Below are 23491 nucleotides of genomic sequence, written 5' to 3' on the forward strand. Positions count from 1 at the left end.
ATTACCCGATATTCGACAATCGTTTTTGTATGAGGTGGAAGCGAGTTTATTTTGTTTATGTCGGCGGCGCACTGACGTCTCTATTTTAATTTTGGAGAACGCCGCCGTCGGCTTTGTCGTCTCCACGAATGAAGAATATCGCAGTTAGAAGTCAAAAAATGTAAACAAAACAATAAAGTTCAGAAATTATTTTAATTTTAAAAATTTTATATGAAGATGTGTATAGTTCTTAAAATATTTAATTTTAATCAAATCTCAAATTTTTTAACACTTCAAGCAATCGCTAGAAAATCGTGGAGAGAGCAACATCCCTTTCAAATTGAAACCAAACTGCATATACAGGGTGAGATCCGGCCGATCATCGGAAGCCGATCATCGGAAGCATAGCTGGATGCTACCGGACGCGTCCACAGGTTGCGGATAGTGGGACGCCCAATAGATATATTGGGCAGCTGCGAATAAATAAGCAGTCGCGGACAACTCAGCGGTCTCCGGGGGGAGAGTCTCGGAACAAATATCCGAGTGCCCATGATCCCTGGTTACGACGAGGCGAACAACTGGCGCCTCAAAATACCCAGTGATCGGTGTTGGTCTACCGATAAATAAGACCCCCTAACGCTGGGGTGTTATGTAAACCGTGCCCATCAGTGTTCCTAGGTTTGCAGTCAGGGTTCCGACTGTATTCGTACGGTTGCCTCACTGATACCTGGGCGCCTCAGTGAGTAACAGGCTTAGTTGCCAAGTCCTTGCCATGGTAGGGAGGCTATGCCATGGTGGACCTCGTTTCCTCCAAGTCCGACTTTTTATATGGAGAAAGATAAAACAATAAACAAACAAAACAAACCCCCAACAACCACCAACGACACCATTGCTTCCAAGGAAGCAACGACCAAGGACCGGCCACAGGACATGAATACCAAATCGGGAGGGGACGACTCAATACTGAATTACATTGACGTAATCCACGACAGTATTCAGCAACAAAATGAACAGTTGTCTGCCCTCCTGGAAAAGACAAAAACGTTAAGACTCAGCCAGGAAAGTGTTCCTTCGGGCTTTAGTAACGACTCACCACTCTCTGATGAGGAACTTGACATAACGGTCATTTCCTCGTCTCAAAGTGGTGAGTCATCACAAAAGACCGCTAAGAACACTCCTAACGAGACTTGCGTGGAGTCCCAAATCCAGGAGGGTTCATCGTCGGTAACCTCCGATGCTAAAAGCCTCGATCGGCAAGATACCATCCTTGTAGGTACTGGCAGGAAATCTACCAGTAACCCTACCTCTCACGATGGTGTCGAACCGAAGGAGGCGAAAGCAAGGCGGGGTTATAAAAGGTCAATAAATTATTGCAAAAAATTTATTGGCCGAGACCCCGCGCACATAACGGAGAGAGAGAGGATTCTGATCAAGATGAACCTCAAGGTAATTGCTAAGTTTGAGAAGAACCACCCGCACTTACCAAGTTGTTCTCTTAATCAGATACTCCTAACTCTCCCACCACCTAATATCAACAGTAGGGCAAACTCTTCCATAGTTCAACCCACTGTTGAGAACCCTGCAGAGGTCAGCAAGTCCACCACCGACAGCAAGGCCACTCCGGCTGTTGTCCACGCGGTGACACCTAATGCTGGACCTGCTGGGTCATCTACCCCAAAATGCAGGGACAGGAAGGTCAAGAAGCCGGAACCTGTGATAGCTGCAGCCTCGACAGTTCCAACGGAGGCCGACACCCCTTCGCGCTCGGCGTTGAAGAGGGGCCGGTCTACGGAGGAACCACACCCTGAGGCCAAGAAGGTATCTAAGGCCCCGGCTTCTCGGCCTTTACCTACAACTTCCACTTCGTCTGTCAGCAAGTCGCTTGTGACCAAACCACCCCCAACAGGCCCTTCAAGCTCCAAGCCTGATAAGGCCCACAAAGGAGAGGTCAAGTCACAAACGGCAGGCCAAGCAGGACGAAAGAGGAAGTACTCCCAGACGATCTACCCGGACAATCTACGAGTAGCAATCATCGACAGGGCTGAACCGGAAGGTAAAATCAGCGATAGTCGATGGCTGCTATTCGAAGATCGACTGAGGGAGCTTGTCTTTACGGGAGAGGGTGACCCACGAAGGATGCAGTTTGGCAGCGCCACCCTTTACAGAGGCGCGAAAGTCATGTGCTGCGAAAACCAGGAATCTAAGGATTACCTAGTCACCGCAGTATCTGGCTTCCGTGACCTATGGCAAGGATGCGATCTGGCGGCTGTATCCTTAAAGGACATCCCCTGCCGTAGAGTATTGACAGCATGGGTGCCACCACCATCTGTGGATCCGGCACGCATCCTGACAATACTAGGCAAGCAAAACCCCAACCTCAAAACAGACAGCTGGCGTCTTGTCAGTTCTACCACTGAGGGAGGGGGCCTGGTCATCAAGGTATCCATGGATAAGGATGGCCAGGAGTATCTTCAAGCTCGTGGGGGAAAATTGCACTTCGGCGCCGGATGGATCCGCTTCCGGCTAACGCATTAGGAGGAAGGAAGCAGCAGCTACTCAATATCATGCAGATTAATCTGCATCACTGCAAAGCAGCTGCTGCTGAACTCCTCCTATCCCTCACGAGATCTGAAGTTGACATAGCCCTAATCCAGGAACCCTATACATACAATAATAGGGTAACTGGGTTAGGGAGTGGGCAGTATGTCACTTACGCGGTCTCCAATGGTGATAAGGTAAGGACGTGTATTGTTGCCAAAAAGAGTTTAAATCTTATCTTCCTTAGCAACTACAGTGGAGGAGACGTCACGGTAGCGAGAATGGAATGCAAATCCGGGAGGGTTCTCTTTTTCATTTCTCTCTACCTACCGTATGAGCGACCTGACCCACCCGGCCACGAGGTAGAGGAGCTGCTCGACGATCTGGTCAACAACGGGCACATAATTATAGGTTGTGATGCCAACGCACACCACTTCCAATGGGGCAGTACGAATACTAACGTCAGAGGTGAGTCGATTTTTGATTTTATTTTGAAATATAACCTTAAAATATGTAATAGGGGCAACGATGCAACATTTCTAGTCAAAGACAGGGCTGAGGTCATTGATCTCACCCTTACTAACATGGATGAATCTCTCATACTAGATTGGAAAGTTTCTCTCGAATGTTCATTCTCAGACCATCGAAAGATAAATTTCAAAATACTGGTGGAGGGTATTCATCAAAAACCTCATAGAAACCCAAGAAAGGCAAATTGGGACAAATTTACGGAGCTGGCTATACCCTGGCTTCACCGTTTCGACAACATGGTCTTAACCTCAACCCTCGATATAGACAACTCCGTAAATGCGATAACTAGTGCCTTAATTGGGTGTTATGAAAAAGTCTGTCCACTAACCCACCCGGGAAAGAAATGTCAACCTGTTTGGTGGTCAAAACATTTAGCCAATTTAAGGAGGGATAGTAGACGACTGTACAATAGGGCCAACAAGACCAAACATAGTACGGACTGGGATGCCTACAAAGCATCCTTCAACAAGTACAACAGTGAGATCAAGAAGGCCAAGCGCTCATCTTGGGTATGCTTTACTGAGTCGATTGAAAGTGTCAACGAAGCCTCCAGATTTCGTAAAGTCCTTTCGAAGGACCCTAAATCCATCGGAAGTATAAAACGGACTGACGGCACATGGACTGACTCTGGACTAGAGACTCTTAACCTGCTAGCCAACACGCACTTCCCCGGCTGTATTGACGCGACAAGCAATCGGCAAACCGATCAAGTACATCATGATCATACAACTAGGGACCAAGACTTGGCTGACAGAATAGTAAGTTTACCCAAAATCAAGTGGGCCATAGATACATTCAAACCTTTCAAATCTCCAGGACCAGATGGTGTTATTCCTGCTATGCTCCAAAATGTCTCAGCGGTAATATCACCAGTACTGAGTGAGATTTTTAAAGCTTGTCTGCGTCTATCCTACATCCCAGAATCATGGAGGGAAGTCACAGTCACTTACATCCCCAAAGCGGGGAAACCGAGTCACTCACTTCCCAAGGACTATAGACCGATAAGTCTCTCATCCTTCCTATTGAAAACCTTGGAAAGGCTGATAGACATAGAGATCAGATCTCTAATACCCCAAACCGCCATCAGCACTGCTCAACATGCCTATATGAAAGGCAAATCTGTTGAGACAGCGCAACATGATGTCGTAGGGTATATAGAGAAGAACATGAATGGCTCCTTATTCACATTGGCTGCCTTCCTCGACATTGAGGGAGCTTTCAACAACGTCACGTTGGAATCCATTCATGAGTCACTATCAAAACTTAATTTGCCACAACTCCTCATAGACTGGGTTGATAACATGCTTAGCAGCAGAATCATCAACTCGAGCATTGGGGAAACATCTGTCAGGAAATCGGTCACTAGGGGCACGCCACAAGGGGGCGTCCTATCACCGTTACTCTGGCTTTTGGTTATTAACAACATACTTATAGATCTAGAGGTAACAGGGACGAAAGTAGTCGCATACGCTGATGATGTCGTCCTACTAATTGCCGGGAAATTCCCGCAAACAATCTCGGACCTAATGCAAGGAGCTCTAGTCACTCTATCACGGTGGGCACGTCAAAACGGGCTAGGCGTGAACCCAGCAAAAACAGAGCTCGTACTTTTCACTAAGAAGCGTAAATATCCGTTATTTACACTACCAAGACTAGATGGAGTCACTCTAAACCTCTCACCAGAGGCCAAATACCTTGGTACAATCCTTGACCGACAATTAAGTTGGAAGAGGAATATTGAGGAACGAGCCAAAAGAGGTTTTATCGCACTCTATTCTTGCAAGAACTCCATAGGTAAAAGCTGGGGCCTCAAACCATACATCATTAAATGGTTGTATGAGTCAATCGTTCGCCCCATTCTAACCTATGGATCTCTAGTATGGTGGCATTCTCTAAAGAAGCCAACTTACTCACGCAACATTAACAAAGTCCAAAGAGCCGCATCCTTACTAATAACGGGTGCCTTTAGGAGCACGCCTCAAGCTGCGCTAGATACTCTACTGGGTTTAAGCCCGCTGGCCATACATGTAGAGGAACTGGCATTCAGGTGTGCTCTTCGGCTCAGGGAACTAGGTGAATGGCGTAGTCAACCATTTGGTCACTCTACGATTCTAAGGCGTGTAAGGACTGTGGGAGAGATAGCCTATGCAAGTGATTATATTTCACCACGATTAAGCTTCTGCCCACCTGATATACACATACCTGAAAGAGAAGCCTGGTCCCAAAACAGCCCACCTTTCCGCGGCATATCTGTATATACCGACGGCTCAAAGATGGAATGCGGTACGGGAGCAGGTGTCTTCTGTGACACCCTTAATATCCGTGAATCCTACAAGCTCAGAAACAATTGTAGCGTTTTTCAGGCAGAAATCCTGGCGGTCAAAAAGGCCATAGACCTGCTAGTCACGAGGAACATAGAGGTCGGAAGTCCGGTGACTATATATGTCGATAGTCAGGCGGCACTGGAAGCACTAAATTCCTTTACTATCAAGTCTAGGGCTGTTTTAAGCTGCAGGGAAGCCTTGGAACACTCTAGGTTGTCAATCAAGCTTTGTTGGGTTCCCGGCCATTACAATATCACAGGTAACGAAACTGCAGATGAATTGGCCAGGCTAGGATCCGAATCAACTACAATAGAAATAGATAATTCGGTCAAACCACCACTGTGCCACTTCCTACAGATCGTTCGCAAACACTACCAGGAAAAGACACAACAAAAATGGCTGGATGAAACGGGATGTACCATCTCCAAAAGAATCTGGCCTGTGCTCTCAGAGAAGAGAACAAGATCGCTGATGTCATTGTCTAAACCAGATTTAAAACTTGTGGTGGGCATCATCACAGGTCACTGTAAGGTGAGGGCTATGACCTCAAAATGGGACAGCGATGATATTGATTACTGCAGGATCTGTCAAGATGAAGAAGAAATTGAGACAATCGAACACTTGCTCTGCCACTGCCCAGCGCTCATTAACGTGAGACATAAACTAGTGGGAGAACTAGTGTCACGTGATTTGTCCTCTTTTTCTACCACGGACCCTGCAGTGATCCTTCAATTAGCCAGAAGGTTCAAGTGGCTAAAGACGACACGGCAAACTCAGCCGTAGACTACGTACTATCTATTTCCTACTGTCAATTCTTATACTTTCTCTATCTTTCGCTCTAACTCTTTCCTAGGATGAACACAATGGACCTATAGGTCTCCGAGTGGAGCAGTTGCTAAATGCAGCTGCGCGTCCTTTAACCTAACCTAACCTACAGGGTGAGATGAAAAAATTGCAAACAACTTCAGACTGCTGTAATTTCTAATCCACTCGTCCGACAGCTGTTAAAAGTATTCCAGTGACAGTCCATTATATTATTTACAAGCGTACAAAATCAATTTGGTGAGAATTTTCCAAAAAAAAAAAAATTATTTGTGATGGTATTCAAGCGTGATAGTGTGATTTCCTTATTTTTGGCTGGAAAACCACAAATGGCTATCTTTAGAGCACTCCAGCATTTAAATGTGAATAAATCTTTTGTGTCTCGTACCATCGCTTTTTACCGTGATACTGGGTAGCGTAGCCCGACGTCAAGGAAGTGGACGGAAGAAAACAGCAACATCAGCAGAAATGATTCGAAAAGTGAAGAAGCGACTTGATCGAAACCCACGTCGCAGTGGCCGAAAAATGAGATTAAAATATCGCAATATTCCCTTCGCCAAATATTCCCAGAATAAATTCCGAATATTATCAGGAAAATATTTTGGAGGGTGTATTAAAGCCATGGGCACGCAAACATTTTGCCGCAGACCTTGGACATTGCAACAGTATTCAGCATCATCGCAATCAGCACGCGCCACGCGCTAAGAATGGTTACAAATTGAAGTCCCTCGCTTCAGTTCCAGCGCACAATGACTACCAACATCTCCCGATACCAATCCGTTGGACTATTGTGTCTGGAGTATTTTGGAAAGCAAGGTTGGCACTAAATATACCTCAAGCAAGCGCTTCGCCGCGAATGGGCCAAAATACACCAGAGCAACATTCGGGCAGCTTGTGACGGTTTCATTGGCCGTTTGAAGGCCATAATTCGTGCCAAAGTTGACCAATTCGAACAAAGCTAAACTTAATCTAAAATTTGATGCTATTTCCGACATTTTTTGCTTTTATTCATTAAAATTTAAAAAGAAATGTAAAAATTATGGCGTTTGAATTTTTTTGCAATGTTTTATCTTACCCTGTATATCACAAACTTGTTAATGTTTATAGAATAACAAAGCGGACTTAGCCTCAGGATTGCATTTCTCTAGATCTAATGAACCCAGTTGATCAATCCTCAATGGTGAAAATGCGATATTAACTCTTTTCTATCATGCATATGTTTTTATTTCCTTTATAACAAATTTTAATATTTTGCGGATAACTTTTTAACGCAAATATAATTCTATATATATGCGTACACAAGACTTTTGATTTAATTATACTTAGCTATGGAACAAGGACATGTGAAAAAGTACATATGTACATTCCTCATGTATCTCACAACTGAAATGCGTTCATGTATCACATTCATGTATCTGCGTATGAAAAATTTACAATGTATAATTCTTATATTCTAAAATAAAAACCTTATCTTCTTTTCATTTTTCACGAACTTTATTAAACTTTATTGAACGAAGTCTTAAATAAACAAAAGTACTTTTAAATAAAAAAAACCTGTACGCTTCTGATTCTTATTTATGTATTCGGTTTTTTTGAGCTACTCAAATATGTGCTGATTATTCGGTTGAGTAAATGTCAAAAATCGATCTTCACATCTCTATTTGCAGGGAACAGTAACTGGCGTCTCTGAAAATTTCTTTGTATTTTAATACACATAACTTCAGTTTCTATAGGAAAATTACGGAAAAAATATTTAGAAACCCATTGCGTATGCTGGAAACTTTGTTTTTGAAGATGGACGAACTCGAAGTGAATAAAAGTACACAAGTGATTAATTAAAACATTCATTATTCTCTTTGAGACGCAAACCGTCGTCCTAATTCTTTGTCGTATCGATATCTACCCCCTTAATGAATGAACGTGTATGTGTGTGTATGTGTTATTCTAAAAAATCAGGTGCGGTCAACAATTGTTTGTGGAGAAAGTTGTTTGCTAATTTTAATTTGTATTATTTGTAAGCTGCTAATTGTCGTCGTATATCCATCTAATCCAATCCTTGTTGGCACTCTCGATACTTTTTCGAGTCGAAAAGGAAAGCACGGCAATTCCATTGTGATGCATTGCATCGCGAACAAGAGCCGCCGCATTCATATGTATAACAAGAATGTTAAGTGTATGTATGTAGCAGCATGTAAAAAGTTCTCAGCCTTTTGAAAAAAATCAATAATGTACAACGAAACATACATATATACTATGTAAGATACAATTTACTCGCAGTCGCCGACTTCTGCGTCTTTTTTCTTCGGCGTTTTACGCCCAATTCGAATTGTTGGATTCGGAAAGGCAGTGAAAATGAAAATGTTAAGCTGTGTTAATTTTTGACTTGAAATTGCGTTCGAGTGGAAATTTTGAAAGAGAATAATTGGGATTTTTTCGTTGTTTCAGGATTGGATTTTTGTAAACGTCGGTCATTGATGGCAAACGACGTTTAGTTAGATTTACGTATGTACGAGCAATGTCGCCCAGTGATTCTTGGTAATTGAATTTCTTCCCTTTGCAGGACTAGGAATCATCGTGCTGAGGACAAGGGAATTTTAAGCGAAAAGACAACTTCCATCTAGCATGGAGCCTTCGGTATGTTTAAACGACGAGGCAGATTTTGAAGCACAGAACGCTGCTCTGCAGGAGTACGGACAATATACCACAGTGTATCCAAATGCTTCACTCTACGCAACGACCAAGGCTTCAGCTGGCATGGGCATGGCGGGGCGCTTGGGCTCCCAATGCTCATATCGCCCTGATCATGGCTCAGCAAAGGTAATTGGCTCGCAGAGCAATTTGACAAGTTCGGTACAAGAACTCAATAGTTCAGCCGCCATGCAGCCGGATCAGGGTGGAATGATGCCAGCACCAAATCTTCGTTATTTACAACCTTCCCAGTACGAGGAAATGGCGGAGTATGGCATGAATCCGGTAATGCAATTTCCTCCGCCGGAATCCCAGTATGGGGAAGATGCACCCGTGGCCTATGGCTATGTGTCTGAAGCTAACTATGTTATGCCTTCGGTAAGTGCCAAATCGAATGCTTACGTCACAAGACCACCCATGTTCGATGACAACCGGAATGGTGCTGAGGTCGCTAGTGCCATAGGTCTGCCCCAACCGGGTTTCGATGACGCTCACGACTTCCAAAATAAAATGTCCCAACTGACGATTAGTTCATTCGGTATTGTGTCGCAGCACATGCGTAACGGCGGAAAGGATGAAATGGTGGACGGATCTTGCAGTGACATTTGTTCCACTATGCGATGGCGAGATCCAAATTTGTCTGAAGTCATAAGCTTTCTCAATAACCCAAACAATGCAATTAAGGCCAATGCCGCAGCATATTTGCAGCATTTGTGCTACATGGATGATCCAATCAAACAACGAACACGTATCTTGGGCGGCATACCTCCTCTGATAAGATTGCTTTCCTACGAGGCACCTGAGATCTACAAGTATGTACAAGTGTAGAAGTGTAGTGTGATAGAGAACAATAGTTAATTTTTGAAAAATAATTTCAGAAATGCGTGTGGAGCCTTGAGAAATCTGTCGTATGGTAGACAAAATGATGAAAACAAAAGAGAAATCAAAAACGCTGGTGGTCTAGCAGCCTTGGTCAATTTATTATGTCGTACACAAGAGTCTGAAGTTAGAGAACTCGGTGAGGCTCCTCCTCTGGGGGTAATGTGTGATATGTTTTCTTTTATGTTACTGATGATGTTTCCTTGTTTACAGTGACGGGTGTTCTCTGGAATATGTCTTCGTGTGAAGATATTAAACGCTTTATCATCGATGAATGCTTGTCGGCGATCGTTAGTAATATTATACATCCACATTCCGGCTGGGACCCAGCCTGTCCCGGTGACACATGTTTTTCCACAGTATTTCGAAATGCATCAGGCGTTCTGCGCAATGTAAGCTCCGCAGGTGAATACGCACGCACTCAGTTGCGCAATTGCGATCATTTGGTGGAATGCCTACTCTACGTTGTGCGTCAGGCAATTGAAAAGAACAACATTAGTAATAAGACCGTAGAGAATTGTGTGTGCATTTTACGTAACCTCTCGTATCGCTGCCAGGAGGTCGAAGACCCGAATTACGATAAGCAGCCAATATCTGTGCCGACCAGAGCTTTATCCTCGAGCAAGGGTAAGTTGAATGGTTTTATTAGATCGAAAACCCTTTAATTGCGATTTCTTTTCTAGGCGAAAACCTCGGCTGCTTTGGCACTAGCAAAAAGAAGAAAGCTCAAGCCCAAAGTGAACAGCTGGACGGCGGCGTCCAATCCGGCTCAAGTTCAAAGAACAATGGCAGCGATCAAAGCAACCGAGGACCACTAAAGGGCTACGAACATTTGTGGCAACCCGAAGTAGTGCAATATTATTTGGCTCTGTTGCAAAGTTGCTCAAATCCCGAAACGCTTGAGGCGGCAGCTGGTGCAATACAAAATTTATCGGCCTGCTATTGGCAGCCGAGCATAGACATACGGGCAGCCGTTCGCAAAGAAAAGGGCTTGCCGATATTAGTCGAGTTACTGCGAATGGAAGTGGATCGCGTGGTGTGCGCCGTTGCTACAGCTTTAAGGAATTTGGCCATTGATCAGCGCAACAAAGAGCTGATAGGCAAATATGCTATGCGGGACTTAGTACAAAAGTTGCCTTCCGGTAATCCCCAGCACGATCAAAATACCTCCGATGACACGATCACTGCTGTACTGGCCACCATCAATGAGGTGATTAAAAAGAACGCCGAGTTCTCGCGATCTCTGCTGGACGCCGGCGGTGTTGAGCGTCTCATGAACATCACCAATCAGCGTCAAAAGTATACTTCGTGCGTCAACAAATTTGCTAGTCAGGTCTTGTTCACAATGTGGCAGCATCACGAACTGCGGGATGTTTACAAAAAGCATGGCTGGAAGGAACAGGATTTCCTAACAAAATTCATTGACTCTCATAGTGCGTCAGCCCACTCGCCCAACAATTCGAACAGTACATTGAATCGGCCCATGGCCTCACAGGGACGCACACGCTACGAGGATCGAACCATTCAGCGAGGCACCAGCAACTCGGCCCGCAACAAGGACGACCAACAGCAACAGCAGTCGCATCAATCCCAAGCAAGATCTTGCCAAGACACCCAAATGCTGCGTCAAATGGTAAGTAGGATAGATGCTCGTGACAGTTTTACCCACAACTACTTTGTTCATATTCTTCAATTTTTACCAATTCTAGGTGGACGAGTACGCCATGAACGGTGGTGTCGTTGAGGATGGCACATACCAACGGCCTAGTGCTTACAATTCAGCTGTACCTATGCCCATGTATATACCAAGCAGCGAGAATCCTCGAAATCCGCCTAATTAAAGCAGCATCACTTATTATGTATATAAACACACACACATTTTTACTTTAAAAGTGCGCACAGTAAAGTAAAATATATAGAGAACATAAAACAAAGAGATAAACGCTTTCAAAGTAAAAGAAAAACAAACAAAAAAATGAAGAAACAACCCAACATCAGCAAACAACAACAACAACAAAGTATTTGTCAAATTTTATTAAACACACAATTTATTGCATAATATTAAAAAAAAAAACAAAACAAAAATATATAACAACGTACGGTATGGTATTTTCGAAATAGTCGAAGAAAGAAGACGCGAGTTGACATCTACGAAAAAGCAACATCAGCAGCAGCATCAGACGAAGAAGATGAAGAAGAAGAAAAACAACAAAACACCGTATAATTAATAGAACCGAAATCATTACCATTGCATTTAATAAAACACCCATAAATTCTAAAACAAAAAAACACGAAATCATTGGAGTTTATTTTGAATTTCAAATGGGAAGTCATTTTTTATTAAATCTCTTATAATAGTGAGGGGCCAGTTCGTCCAACCATTCCTCTTTGATGACGCTTATGTTGCGCATAAATATCTTCGTTTTATCGTACAGGTCCACATATACGACGTACTTGGGTTGGGCTATTGAAAAAATGGCCGAATCTCGATCGACATAAACCTCCGAACCACAACGTAAGGTACGATAAGCACCCGAAGGATGTAAATAGGCCACCTTCATGAAGAGACCCGAAGTGAGACATTTTAAGATTTGTTCCACCGACTTGCAGGACTTCAAACCTAACTTGTATTTATTGAACAACGATGCTTGCAACTGTTCGCGTAGTCTGTGGGCCCGCATCAAACTGTAATAGTTCAGATAGTATTTGCGACAGAAATCTTTACTCAATGCATTCTCCACAAATGCCTGGTAAATATTGAGCAGCGTTATTAAATCACCCTCGGCAGCCTCAAATTTCCGTTTGGCGATCTGTTTGTGACGATCGGCAATGTTGTTGGTGGTCACAATAAATATGGGTTCAATCTGCAACATACAAACAATGTTTAGGATTTCCTCGGAGCACAACATTTCGGCAGAAGTGAAGAGGCAACGGCTCAGTTCTGGTGGCAGTGGTGATTCAGACATAAAATAACCCAGTGGATCAGTCAAGTGGCCTTGATCGTCGAGTCCACCTGCATGGAGAAATGAAAAACAATTTTTTTAGAAAAAATTTTGGTATTTCTGGTTAAGAGAAATATTGTGACCCTTTGTGGGTTGGCAGATGTATATCAACTTAAGAACAGATCTTGCGTTAGAAAAAATATTTGGATGTGTGAAATTAGAAGAGAGTTGGATGCTTATTTAGCTTTCTTTGAGCATTTTGTTTTTCAAAATCGTGATCCCTATGTGCGGGAGGTACCAGAAGAAATGGTTCAACCTCTACCATCTTTATAACAGATTTTGTATTGAAGGAGATATTGAGATGTGGCAAGTTTGAATGGAATCGGACGTTGCTTTCGCGTTTTATGAGCTTCGTGGATATTCAAAATGCTTACCCTTTGTGGGGGAGGTACCAGAAGCAGTGAACCGATATATTCCATCTTCACACCAGACCTTGGGTTAATGAAAATATTGTGATGTGAGTAATTTGAAGACAATCGGACCCTCACATCACATTTTATATGAGTTATAATTATTCAAAATTTTAACCCTTTGTGGGAGAGTACTTAATGGAGTTGACCGATATTGTCCATAGGATTTGCAAAGTTGGAACAAAATTTGATTAACCTTTCTCCTTCTGTGCAGTAAATTATTTTCTTTGAAAATGTCGACATTTTGTAGGGGAGGTACAAGAAGGACTGGACCGATATTACCCATCTCCGAACTCTACCACAGTTTAACAATAATATTACAATGCACCAAGTTTGGATAAAATCGAATACTCGCTTCGAAAGTTATCGTGCGCACCAGCCAGACAGACGGACGGACATCGCTGGATCGACTCCAAATGTCCTGAAACGGATTTGGTCCAAAGAGACCTTGGGCGCGTTTTGGCGGTATCAAATGATATACACCCTCTATAGTCATATGGCTGAGGCTATAAAAACAGTGTTTAAATTAGCTGCAAGCACAACAATAGTAACCCGAACCAAAAACGTTTCTCAGACACAGCATAGCCGGCAAAGGAAAACGTAGAGTTTTTGGTTTTTATTCTGTTGTAATTTTTCACAGTTACAGCTTAGATCAAGGTAACAAACACTATGATTAAGCCCCACTATTTTGGTTAACATTCGATCTCTGGGCTTTCTTTCGAAATTTTAGTTCGGTTAAAGGTTATGTTACCAAAAGAAAAATTTACGTTTTGTAAAAATTTGTTGTTTATTAACAATAAAACATTATAAAAATGGTCAACACAAACGATCGAAGTGTCGAAAAAATTAATACGAATCCAAATCCAACCTTTGATCTGGTAACATAACCTCAAACCTCAAGAAGGGAATTTTAAAAAAAATGTAAATGCAATATTTCCTTACATTCGTCTAACTTTTACATACCCAAGGCAAACAAACTCTCCAAGGTGGTAAGTACATTTCTTGCGGGCGGTGCTGAGGGGAAATCAAATCGAAGTATATTATTGACCGCCAAAGCTTTTAGGTACAAAATAATGGAGCTCAATTCAGTTCGACGCATTTCCACCACAGTCCTGTCGGCCAATGCCTGAAAATCTTCCTTCGTATACAACCGAAATACCTTGGCCTTTCGGTGTTTGCTCTTCCAATTGCTACGCAAGCCGGCTATATGTTTACAAATGGGCACGGTCAAGTAGTGATTTCGGTTCTGTGACGACTCGTACCAATTCAATTGCATAAAGCCACAGTCGATGACTGAAATGAAATAAAAATATTACAATTTCTCATCCTTAGCTTATTTCTCCGTAATCCAAAATACATACCATAGTAGACACGATCTTGTGTTACGGAACTTTGATACAGTTCTATGGTGAAAACCACATTTCGCTTTCCCTTGGTGGTGGGAAAGAAAACCGTTTCCCTTTCATTTTTCATTTGTGATAATCTGAAGTAATTCAGATTGCTGGTACCTTCGGTTTCACGCAGCAGAGCCATAGCACTGCTGATATCCTCTTCGCAGGCCATGTAGGCAATTACATCACCGTCCAATGGCCGTTGTGTGTGTATACTGAGAATGGTGCGTATGGTTTTCTGTACATAGTCGGCACAAGGTTCTTTCAAGTAGAGAATATCTTGGACCACACCTTTGTTGTGGTCGTCAATGGATAGAATGACACTCCTTATTTCGGCCTTGCGGTCTTTGCGATCTTTGGCAGCAGCCGTAAAGTATTCCTGTAGAAAATTAGCCTCTTTGGAGACGGCCACCAGAATCAACTTTAGGGTGGGACGTTTTCTTATGACTTTCTTCAAAATTGCCAAAATGGCATCGGTCATGACGGTACGCTTAAGGGCGTCTGTCATTATGAGAACACCATAATTCGTTAGCAATGGATCGTTTAGAAGTTCCTTGAGCAAACATTCCTCGGTTATATTCTAGATATGGAGAATTGGAAATATTAAAAACTGTTTTTCAAACTTTGAGAAAACACACAATATTACTATGAAATTGGAATGGCTACTAATTGATCTTTTTCCAAAATAATACTTCTCCGCCGTTGAAGAGAAGGCATAGTTACTGCCAGACTCCACAAAAGCAATGCCACCTTTTGAGTTCCAACCCACTTCCGACATGTGCTACACAATAGAAACGAACCACAATTAGCCAAGACGTTTTATATGGTCTACCAACCACACACACGCACAACCGAATTCCTGGAAACCATCTCTCTACCCTTTCTGCGGCACACAATCAAATCACAATACTCCATCATTTAGGTTATTATCCAAAATATCATATATATATTTTACAACATTTACATACATACATTCACATTTTATAACACATCAATTGCAATAAGAGAAAAACATTATTATTTATAGTTAATAATAGTAAAGAAAAACGTTAAAAGTAAAAAATAGGGGTAGATAAAATCGGTTTTGTTTTATCAGAAAGACGTTATGTTACTACCACTGCTCATCGTGTTGTAGATGAAGTTATGCGCCTCCAGCAGATGCATTTCCGTTATGCAAATGCACACGAGCAGGATTATGTAGCCACTGTACTGGATGGCCTTGAGGAATTCAAACAGCTTGTCGCAGAATATGCTCAGCAGCACGCAGTGCATCAACGAATGGACATTGACAATGCGCCACAGCCAGGCCACACAGAAGAACCATGTTGATTTGAAGACAATCTGTTGGTAGGATATTTGGGCGGGCGTGACATCGGTGCGCTCCAGCATGTTTTGGTAGACGGCAATATAACGATTCCAGGCTGTGGAGCTCAGTAACAGCTGGCCTGTAAAGCTGATGACTTTCTTGGCGACCTTGCGGGTGGTGGGCTTTATTTTCGTCTTGGACGGCACATCGGCTCGTGTATCGACCATTGGCAATTGAAGATAACCGCGGCGCGGCGGATTATTTTTCAAGTAGAAAAACATGCCCAGCAACAGGGCAATACATCCCAGGCCGTCACAAATGCCATCGACATAGTAACCCGTTGTGCCCACTTCAGAGCGTTCGCCGCGTATATTCTTTTTAACTCGGGCCACATGACCATCGAGGTCATCGAGGAAGGTACGGAACTGGAATAAGACCACACCCAAGCGCCGATAGCCCAGACTGTCGGACGACACCAGCTTACCTGCCACACACGCCACACCCACATGGAAAAATGATATCATATTGGCTGTTATAAACGAAGATCTCGAGAACCCAATAACATTGTCAAATATCGTCGCCAATGGCGCAAAAACATAATGGTTTGTGTGGTCTAAGAGTATAGCTTTCACCGTGACATGGCACAGTGGATTGAGATCACAGCGCAGCCATGTCTGGGACTCGTACGTCACTACATCACGCTGAGGTATATCGGTGGTTGTGTTGAAGTGATAATTTCTCTCTAGGGGATAGTTTTGTATACGCAGGTACAACTGGACATCCATATATATGTAGAAAACGATGAGTAGCAAAAGTAGTCCCAGCAGTATTTTGCTGATCTTACTGCTTGGGCCAATCATTTTGCCGCCGCAATAAAAGTATATAATTCTATAATTCTCCAAACAACAAACAGCTGTAGCGGCAAGACCTGCAGTTATGAAAATTGCGGTGTTGTCGTCACGAGGAAAGTCTCTTCTATATACACGTTGAATCCTCTGAAAGATGACAATGTCACTAAACAACAATGTCCAATTGTATCTGAAAAACAGATGAAAAGGATTATCTCGCATATTATACACTCAGGAAAATAATGTGATTAGAATATGCAGCTAAAATAATAGGTAGATCGACTTGTCCAGAATTCGGTGGTGTGGTTGTTGTGGTTGGCATGGGTTCCTAGCAATAAGTTACCTGTGTCAATTCTATATTTCCCAGACCACCACTATCTGTTGCTAAAATAGTAACTTGGAATTTCTCCAAACAATAGAGAATGCTCTTGATTGGATTGGCTTTGTTGGAAGAAATATCCATTGCTTCGCGATGTTGATTATCTGTAATGTATGGTGTATTTATAAATTAAGATTTGATTATAACTTAAAAGGGCAATTCTAAAAAAAGATACTGTCGTCACAGCGTTAATCTCCAGGGAGCAAGTTACGGCAAAAGAACCCCTCCCTGCCCAACAACACAGTTTACACAAAAAGGGGGTCAATTAGTCGATAAAAAAAGTCGTTTATTACCGCTAATTAATTAATAAAACCACAATACGGTCAGCCAGCCAGTCAGTCAGTTAGCATAGCAGCACTTAAGTTCTCTAACGTAAACAGTGTATATCTTAGGCCGGAGAAGGGGGAGGGGAGTCATTTGAAGGTATTCTAAATGTACTTTGATAATCGGAGATAATTTTGGCTAAAGAAATGACTCCACATTTTCAGGCTGTACGTTCTCAATTCTATTTTGGTAATTTACATTTACACAGACCCGACTGTAAACAAATACAATGGGATGATTGATTGGTCATTCTTGTTACAAATTGCTCGCCAGCAATGGTGGTGCAACAGTTGAAGATGTAGGAGTAGACATGTTTTTCTGTTCCTATTATTTTTTTAATTTTCCTCCACTTGAATTGGCTCTACATCTCTGCATGACGATATGGATCTGCTTACCTGAAAAGAACTTGGATCGTTCATTAAATGGATTCATTACTAGTTGCTAATGCTGATGACACATTTCCTTGTAATTCCTCGTACTCGTGCCGCGCTAGAAATTCATATATCTTCACCGTAAAAGAGACGTTTTCAATTCGTTTAATTCTATTTGTAATATTTATTAATTAATGTTTAGAAAAAAACAGACTATGAATAAAGAATGCGTGCGTTCAACAAAAAAAACTTCGCCATATTGAAAATAATGACAATTGGTCAAGAAGTATAGCAGAGGCGTAGGCAGTGTAGGCGAATGTGAATTCAGGAGTATGATAAATATGCTGGTGTATGACAGGCATTTGACGCATAGGTTATTCAAGTGGCATTAAGAGAATGTCATTTTCTATTCCAGAAATATCATGTGTTAATTTTTTCCAGACTTAAATGTTATGGCCAATAGTTTCCTCCTTCATATTGTGAAAAACTTCCTCACTTGTGCTACGCTACTGCAGCCGAATGGTTTACTACCATTTAATACTGCACTGTAATCAGCTGTTTCGATAAACATAAAAAGGCAAACACATCGTCGTTCATGTTTGTCAGTCCTAGTGGTTTTTTTTTTTGACATTTAAAAACAGGCCATAATGGTATTAAAATTAAAACAGAAATAAAAATGAGGGTATTGGATGAATTAATAAATAAAAATTTCCGTTTATCATACACAGCCATATTCTTCGGCAATGTGTGAATTTATATTCCCTTCGCTCATTTTTGATATAAAAAATGTTTTCCATATAAAAAATGTCCAAAATCGTCCATTGTTTTATTACTAATAATATTACTCAGTAAAGTTTACGGAGAGTATTTTCTCTCCGAGGTTAAAGTATCGTAGTTTTTTTTTATACATGCAGATTCTTACCAGTCGAACTACTTGGCTTCAAAAAATAACTAAATTATTGTCTGAAACCTTTTATCGTCATAAAAATGATGGATTAATGGGAAATTAAATATACAAAATTGTTATGGCTAGCGCTCCGCGGATGATTTATATATGGTGTGTGACTCCTATAGGGAATTCGCTTAATTCGCATCAATTTTTTGATTGAGAAAACAAAGGTCTCTCAGAGAGGTATTTAGGTTTTTATTTGATAATAATTTTCTTCAAAGTTTGTTCAAATGCCATCATATGGGTGCAGCATCCGATACCATCAAATCCATTCCGCAATAAACATCCTAAATCTATGTGGTATATTGGCCACAAATAACAATAGGTGTGTCTGGTTACTTTTCCAGCAGGAATTGTCCAGCAACATCTTTCTGAGAGAGTAAGGTAGTTTTATTCTCTTTTGCAAGGAAAATTCAAAAAAAGTAAACAGATCAATTTGTCCCCCATAAGGAGAATTAAAACAAAGGGACCAATACTAATTTTACAAGTTTTTTAAGTAAAAATATTGAAAATAGTCTTTTATTTTCTTATTACATATTAACATTTACGTTTTTCACATTTTGTAAAGTTGTTCTCTAAAAACAATTAGTCTTGCTAATTCCAAAATAATATTTTCAAATTAAAATCACAAAAAGAAATAAATGAACAATAGAAAACATCTGAATGTCGATGAATGAGAAGAAGAAGAGTTGCAAGAGATTGCAAGAAGAAATTTGTCCAGCAAGAATTTGCATACTCTCACTGAAAGAACTGTCAAAATTTCTCTCTCCAACAGCTCTCTTTTGCAGAACTTTTGGGTTAACAGACGACTTCCAGTAACAATTTGTAACAATTGTTACAAACTTTAGGGTAACCAGACACACCTAATAACAGCTCTATCCACCCCCCCACCTTTTTTTGCTGGCTTTTTTGAGAAATGCAAGAGAGATTGTCGTAAAAGAGAACCATCTTTCCACATGCAGCCAACTGAAGTTAGGAATTCATGCATCATTTTTCGCAGAGCAAATACATTTCTTAAATCAGGTGAAGAATGGATGGAAAGTATATCGAAGCAAATCTAGCATTGGATTCTTGTTCTGCGAAATGAGAAATAAATATTTTCTTTTTAAAGCGTCTCCTTTGCAAATGTTGAGAACATGGTCGTGGTGAAGGGCGTGGAAGGCCATGAATCGTCTTACCTCTACTTTCGCATCCACAAAAGGGAAATACAAACAGATTGTAATATACCACATCTATCTATCATTTGTGTAGGAAGTCTTTTTTTATTATTTCAAATTGAGTCTGAAATGTTGCGCAAAGTAGTCAACACATGGCCGGCATTGATGTTAATGAATTTATCTTTTCAATAACAAATGTATAAACTCACCTTGTTGAGGGTAGCAGTGAGATAGTAAACGACAGCTGGAATTAAGGAAAAGGGACGGGTAGGAGATTGGGGGACAACATTCCGATTTTCTCGGCATAAGCAACAGACAAGCTAGACAGTATATATGCCATAGCCTGTTCAGTTCATGCCTGAAACATAAATAAAATCATATAGTTAGCCAACGAGTTTCAGTTAGGCAGAGTCGACTGTAACGCTGGCTAACATAATTGGGTACCTTAGCCCAAACCGAATATTTTAAATACCTGAAGGTGACGGATACCATCCAGGCTTATGGTAGAAGGGCAGGAGTCCAAATTGTGTGCAGCACCTGGTTTTCAAGCCGTATCTCCTGGTACGCATCATATGATGCAGTTTTCAGGAGGGTGGGAAGACGTGTGCTCATCCGGTGCTTTGAACGCGAGCAAAATTGAATTGCTGGTTTGGGGTTTCTTTTTCTTTCTGACCACAATATTTTTACTTCGCCTTAGAATGCGAGCAGAATATATTTGCTTGTTGGGTTTTTTTTTGCCCGCGAGATTTTTTTATTTTTATATTTGTCCGTATTAATTTTATTGCTGCTGATACCACCAGTACCAAGTGGTGGTATGAAAACAGCTGTTTGTGGAACTTGTTCGTTTTGACAGGCCGGTGTTGGAAAGGTTGTGTATTGGAGTTATGTGTTGAGTAGAAGTATGGAAGAGCGTGCGTAAGAGCGTACGTAAGAGAATTACGCACGTAAAATGAGCCAAAAAAATATGAACATTTCAAGGCCATGCGACCATTGAACTTGGACCGTTGTTCAAGCATGAACATTTTGTTGGTAATAGGGAACAATTCTAAGGGCACCAGAGAGTATGATGTTCTCAAAAAAAAAAAAATAACTTGAGAAAAACAACCAATGATCGTAAGTTTATACGCTGTGGTATAAGGCGATACAAATTATTTGCTCAGAAGTCGTAGAATAAGCAGCAACTCATTTCAACTTGATAAAAAAAAAATAATAAATACACATATATATATATATATATATATATATATATATATATATATAATACGGTTAACGCATAAAGATTTGGAATCATTAAAAACCGTTTTAAATTTTGAAACAATTTTAAAGTCAACTTTTGAAAAAAAAATACAAGTTTGAATAATTAGTTTTAACTTGTGCGGAATATACCTGAATGTAAGTGTGGTTGATTTAGACCGTCTGTGTTTTTTTTAATGTGGTGTGTTTTCTAAATAGAGCGAATTGTTTTGGCCAAATATAACGAAACCACAAAATTCGAATTATCGGAGCAAAGCGTTTTCATACGTGGTACGCCGGATTTTGGTGCGCACCTTTGTATCCGTGGCTCACCGTGTGGATAAGGTGGAACTCGAAGAGAACCAATTATAAATACACACCAAGTTCCACTTGGCGTCCACCGGCTGAGAGTGGTGATAGAGTCCACTTGGCGTCCACCGACTGAGAGTTGTGGAAGAGTGGATCCAAAAAAAAAAAAAAAAAAAAAAAACAGCTAAGTGATAGCATATTTTAAGGAGTTGCTCGATATTGGCGAGTTTATGTTTTGTTGTGCGTCTGTGTGTGTTCTAGTTAGCTTTCTGTTACTTTTAAGATTTTATATATATATTTTTTTTTTGTTTGCTTATTCTAATTTTAATAATATATTTTGTAACTAAATGAATTGCATTAGGGATCTACTCTTAAACAAGGCAAGTTAGTCCATTAGAAATAATTACTAGGAGGAGCTCTAACTGGTGAGGAATTTCTAAAGTAGGACATAACAAAATTAAGGTTAGACCCAGGAAAATTTTCAAATTCATTTTTTTTATCATTTTTCAATGTGTTAAAAAAAAAAGGCAATGCATTATTATACAGTAAATTTAATTTCATAATTTTAAAGTTTTTTTTTTATTATTAAATATTTGTAGTTAAATCTGAAAAGAAAAAGAAAACAAATTTCATGATAGAAAATTAATATTATTTAAATTAGTATGTCTAAGCATTTTAATATGTAATAAATGTAAGATTAGTATTGAAAATGATGTGTTAGTTTGTCTTGAAGGAAGGGGAAAAGGGATAAGGATGGATATGTAGCGGCAAAGGAATATATGTCGTTGGTGCTGAAAAAAGGGGTTCTGAGGAACATTAGGTTGGGTGGGTGATGAAGGGGGCTAGTATTCTAGACCCCCGAAAATGTTGGTTATTGGTTCAAATTGTTTTAGCATGTTTAGTCCATTTTGTTGCAGTTTTTCGTTTACTTGTTATGCCCTCAAGTGTCATAGGGTTGCTGAACCACGACCCATTTACAAATTAGCCGGGACCGACACGTTTTGAAGGAGGAAACATAACAGTAATGGCGCCCAATAAAAAAAAAACTGGTCAGAGCCATGGTTACCCAATAACTGTGGTGATAAAAATAGTAACATTTTGTTTTTGTAATTTTCCGTCCAGTGATTAAAAGGACGTGTTAACGTGAAAGAGAAACTTATAAGTATTTCTATAATTGTTCCTTTCAAGTTACAGAAACAAAACCATATCTACTAGGAAATAAATTGAGACTCCGTACGTAACAAATCAGATTGCTCGATTATTATCCTTTAACCCTGTAATACGAAACCCAGTTATAGAATTGTTCTGGATGTTCGTTAGTATATGTATTGTTTGTGGTAGAAAAAAATGAGCTAATAACCAACATAAAAGCACCAACTGTAAAGGACATATCCATCCCATAAATTATCCTTTTGAACCTTCCTCAATGTTGATATGTAATTGTCTTGTTATTGCTTGTTTATACGTCAAAGATTTTTTTTGGAATCCAATGGTCTAAAAAACTATATATTACCAATCTATTATTATTCACACCAACAAACATTTGATAAAAATCTCACATATTACACCGTAAGGTTATTTTTTTTTTTTTTTAAATCTAAGAATTATCTAATACCAACAAAATGCCCATTGAACGCTCTCCTAAGGCTTCAACCAGCACAGGTAGCAACCCAACAAATAACAGCCAACCTCCCAAATTGCAAGGACCATTTGGGGGTAATCAGAAACCGGTAACGGAAAATAACCCAATCAGTATACCAAGTCCTGCACATGACTTCACAAGACCACCACCGACTATCCCACTTTCGACAAACAGACCTAGGAGTAGTCCTGAAAAATACGCCGCAATGGTGAATTCATTAATAAAAGAGGCTAACAATACCTATAGATCTCGGTTGGAGGAAAGAATAGAAGATAGAATCCAACAGAGCATACAGGTAGGATTTGAGCACATACAGAAGGAAATCGCTAAACTAAGTATAGGCAGTAGGCAAAATGATTCCGAATTAGAAAACTGTAGTATAGGCTCGTCCAGGCTATATGGTTTAGTT

General features: G+C 40.7%; 3 protein-coding genes across 12 annotated transcripts; 2 read left to right on the forward strand and 1 right to left on the reverse strand.

The window, feature by feature from the left end:
* The first annotated feature begins 353 nt into the window (after positions 1-353).
* On the forward strand, positions 354-6307 carry LOC131805585 (uncharacterized). 3 transcript variants are annotated; one of them, XM_059128907.1, is made up of 2 exons: positions 354-2985; positions 6226-6307. In XM_059128907.1, exon 1 carries the CDS (start codon positions 766-768, stop codon positions 2512-2514), a length of 1749 nt encoding a protein of 582 aa, XP_058984890.1. In that variant the 5' UTR covers positions 354-765; the 3' UTR covers positions 2515-2985; positions 6226-6307. The 3 variants fall into 3 exon arrangements, with proteins under 3 accessions (XP_058984890.1, XP_058984888.1, XP_058984889.1); XM_059128905.1 differs by lacking the exon at positions 6226-6307 and having other exon boundaries at positions 354-2714; positions 2765-3106; XM_059128906.1 differs by lacking the exon at positions 6226-6307 and having other exon boundaries at positions 354-2714; positions 2774-3106.
* A 1532-nt stretch (positions 6308-7839) lies between these two features.
* LOC101900275 (catenin delta-2) lies at positions 7840-11846 on the forward strand. Of its 3 annotated transcripts, none has more exons than XM_059128970.1 (7): positions 7840-8208; positions 8640-8696; positions 8755-9694; positions 9761-9900; positions 9975-10388; positions 10445-11394; positions 11471-11846. In XM_059128970.1, the coding sequence occupies exons 3-7, from the start codon at positions 8817-8819 to the stop codon at positions 11600-11602; spliced, it is 2514 nt and encodes an 837-aa protein (XP_058984953.1). In that variant the 5' UTR covers positions 7840-8208; positions 8640-8696; positions 8755-8816; the 3' UTR covers positions 11603-11846. The 3 variants fall into 3 exon arrangements, with proteins under 3 accessions (XP_058984953.1, XP_005187428.1, XP_005187429.1); XM_005187371.4 differs by having other exon boundaries at positions 7840-8150; XM_005187372.4 differs by lacking the exon at positions 8640-8696 and having other exon boundaries at positions 7840-8150.
* A 214-nt stretch (positions 11847-12060) lies between these two features.
* Positions 12061-18302, reverse strand: LOC101900101 (CDP-alcohol phosphatidyltransferase). Of its 6 annotated transcripts, none has more exons than XM_011295822.3 (6): positions 17817-18302; positions 17062-17201; positions 15211-15345; positions 14535-15144; positions 14137-14466; positions 12061-12774 (listed from the first exon to the last, which is right to left on the reverse strand). In XM_011295822.3, the coding sequence occupies exons 1-6, from the start codon at positions 17851-17853 to the stop codon at positions 12092-12094; spliced, it is 1935 nt and encodes a 644-aa protein (XP_011294124.2). In that variant the 5' UTR covers positions 17854-18302; the 3' UTR covers positions 12061-12091. The 6 variants fall into 6 exon arrangements, with proteins under 6 accessions (XP_011294124.2, XP_058984955.1, XP_058984954.1 ...); XM_059128972.1 differs by lacking the exon at positions 17817-18302 and adding an exon at positions 17632-17810; XM_059128971.1 differs by lacking the exon at positions 17817-18302 and adding an exon at positions 17620-17810.
* Between the last annotated feature and the right edge of the window lie 5189 nt (positions 18303-23491).

The sequence above is a fragment of the Musca domestica genome, unplaced genomic scaffold, assembly GCF_030504385.1.
Source record: "Musca domestica strain aabys unplaced genomic scaffold, Musca_domestica.polishedcontigs.V.1.1 58, whole genome shotgun sequence".
In the NCBI taxonomy this organism is placed as follows: Eukaryota; Metazoa; Arthropoda; class Insecta; order Diptera; family Muscidae; genus Musca; species Musca domestica.

Coding starts and splice junctions, on each gene's coding strand:
- LOC131805585 (XM_059128907.1), top strand. CDS start 766: ATGCCATGGTGGACCTCGTTTCCTCCAAGTCCGACTTTTTATATGGAG.
- LOC101900275 (XM_059128970.1), top strand. CDS start 8,817: ATGGAGCCTTCGGTATGTTTAAACGACGAGGCAGATTTTGAAGCACAG. Junction 10,389..10,444: donor AGCTTTATCCTCGAGCAAGG/GTAAGTTGAATG, acceptor TTTCTTTTCTAG/GCGAAAACCTCGGCTGCTTT. Junction 11,395..11,470: donor CCCAAATGCTGCGTCAAATG/GTAAGTAGGATA, acceptor TACCAATTCTAG/GTGGACGAGTACGCCATGAA.
- LOC101900101 (XM_059128971.1), bottom strand. CDS start 17,671: ATGACCAATCAATCATCCCATTGTATTTGTTTACAGTCGGGTCTGTGT. Junction 15,145..15,210: donor GTAGCCATTCCAATTTCATA/GTAATATTGTGT, acceptor CTCCATATCTAG/AATATAACCGAGGAATGTTT. Junction 12,775..14,136: donor GGAGAGTTTGTTTGCCTTGG/GTATGTAAAAGT, acceptor TTCTCCATGCAG/GTGGACTCGACGATCAAGGC.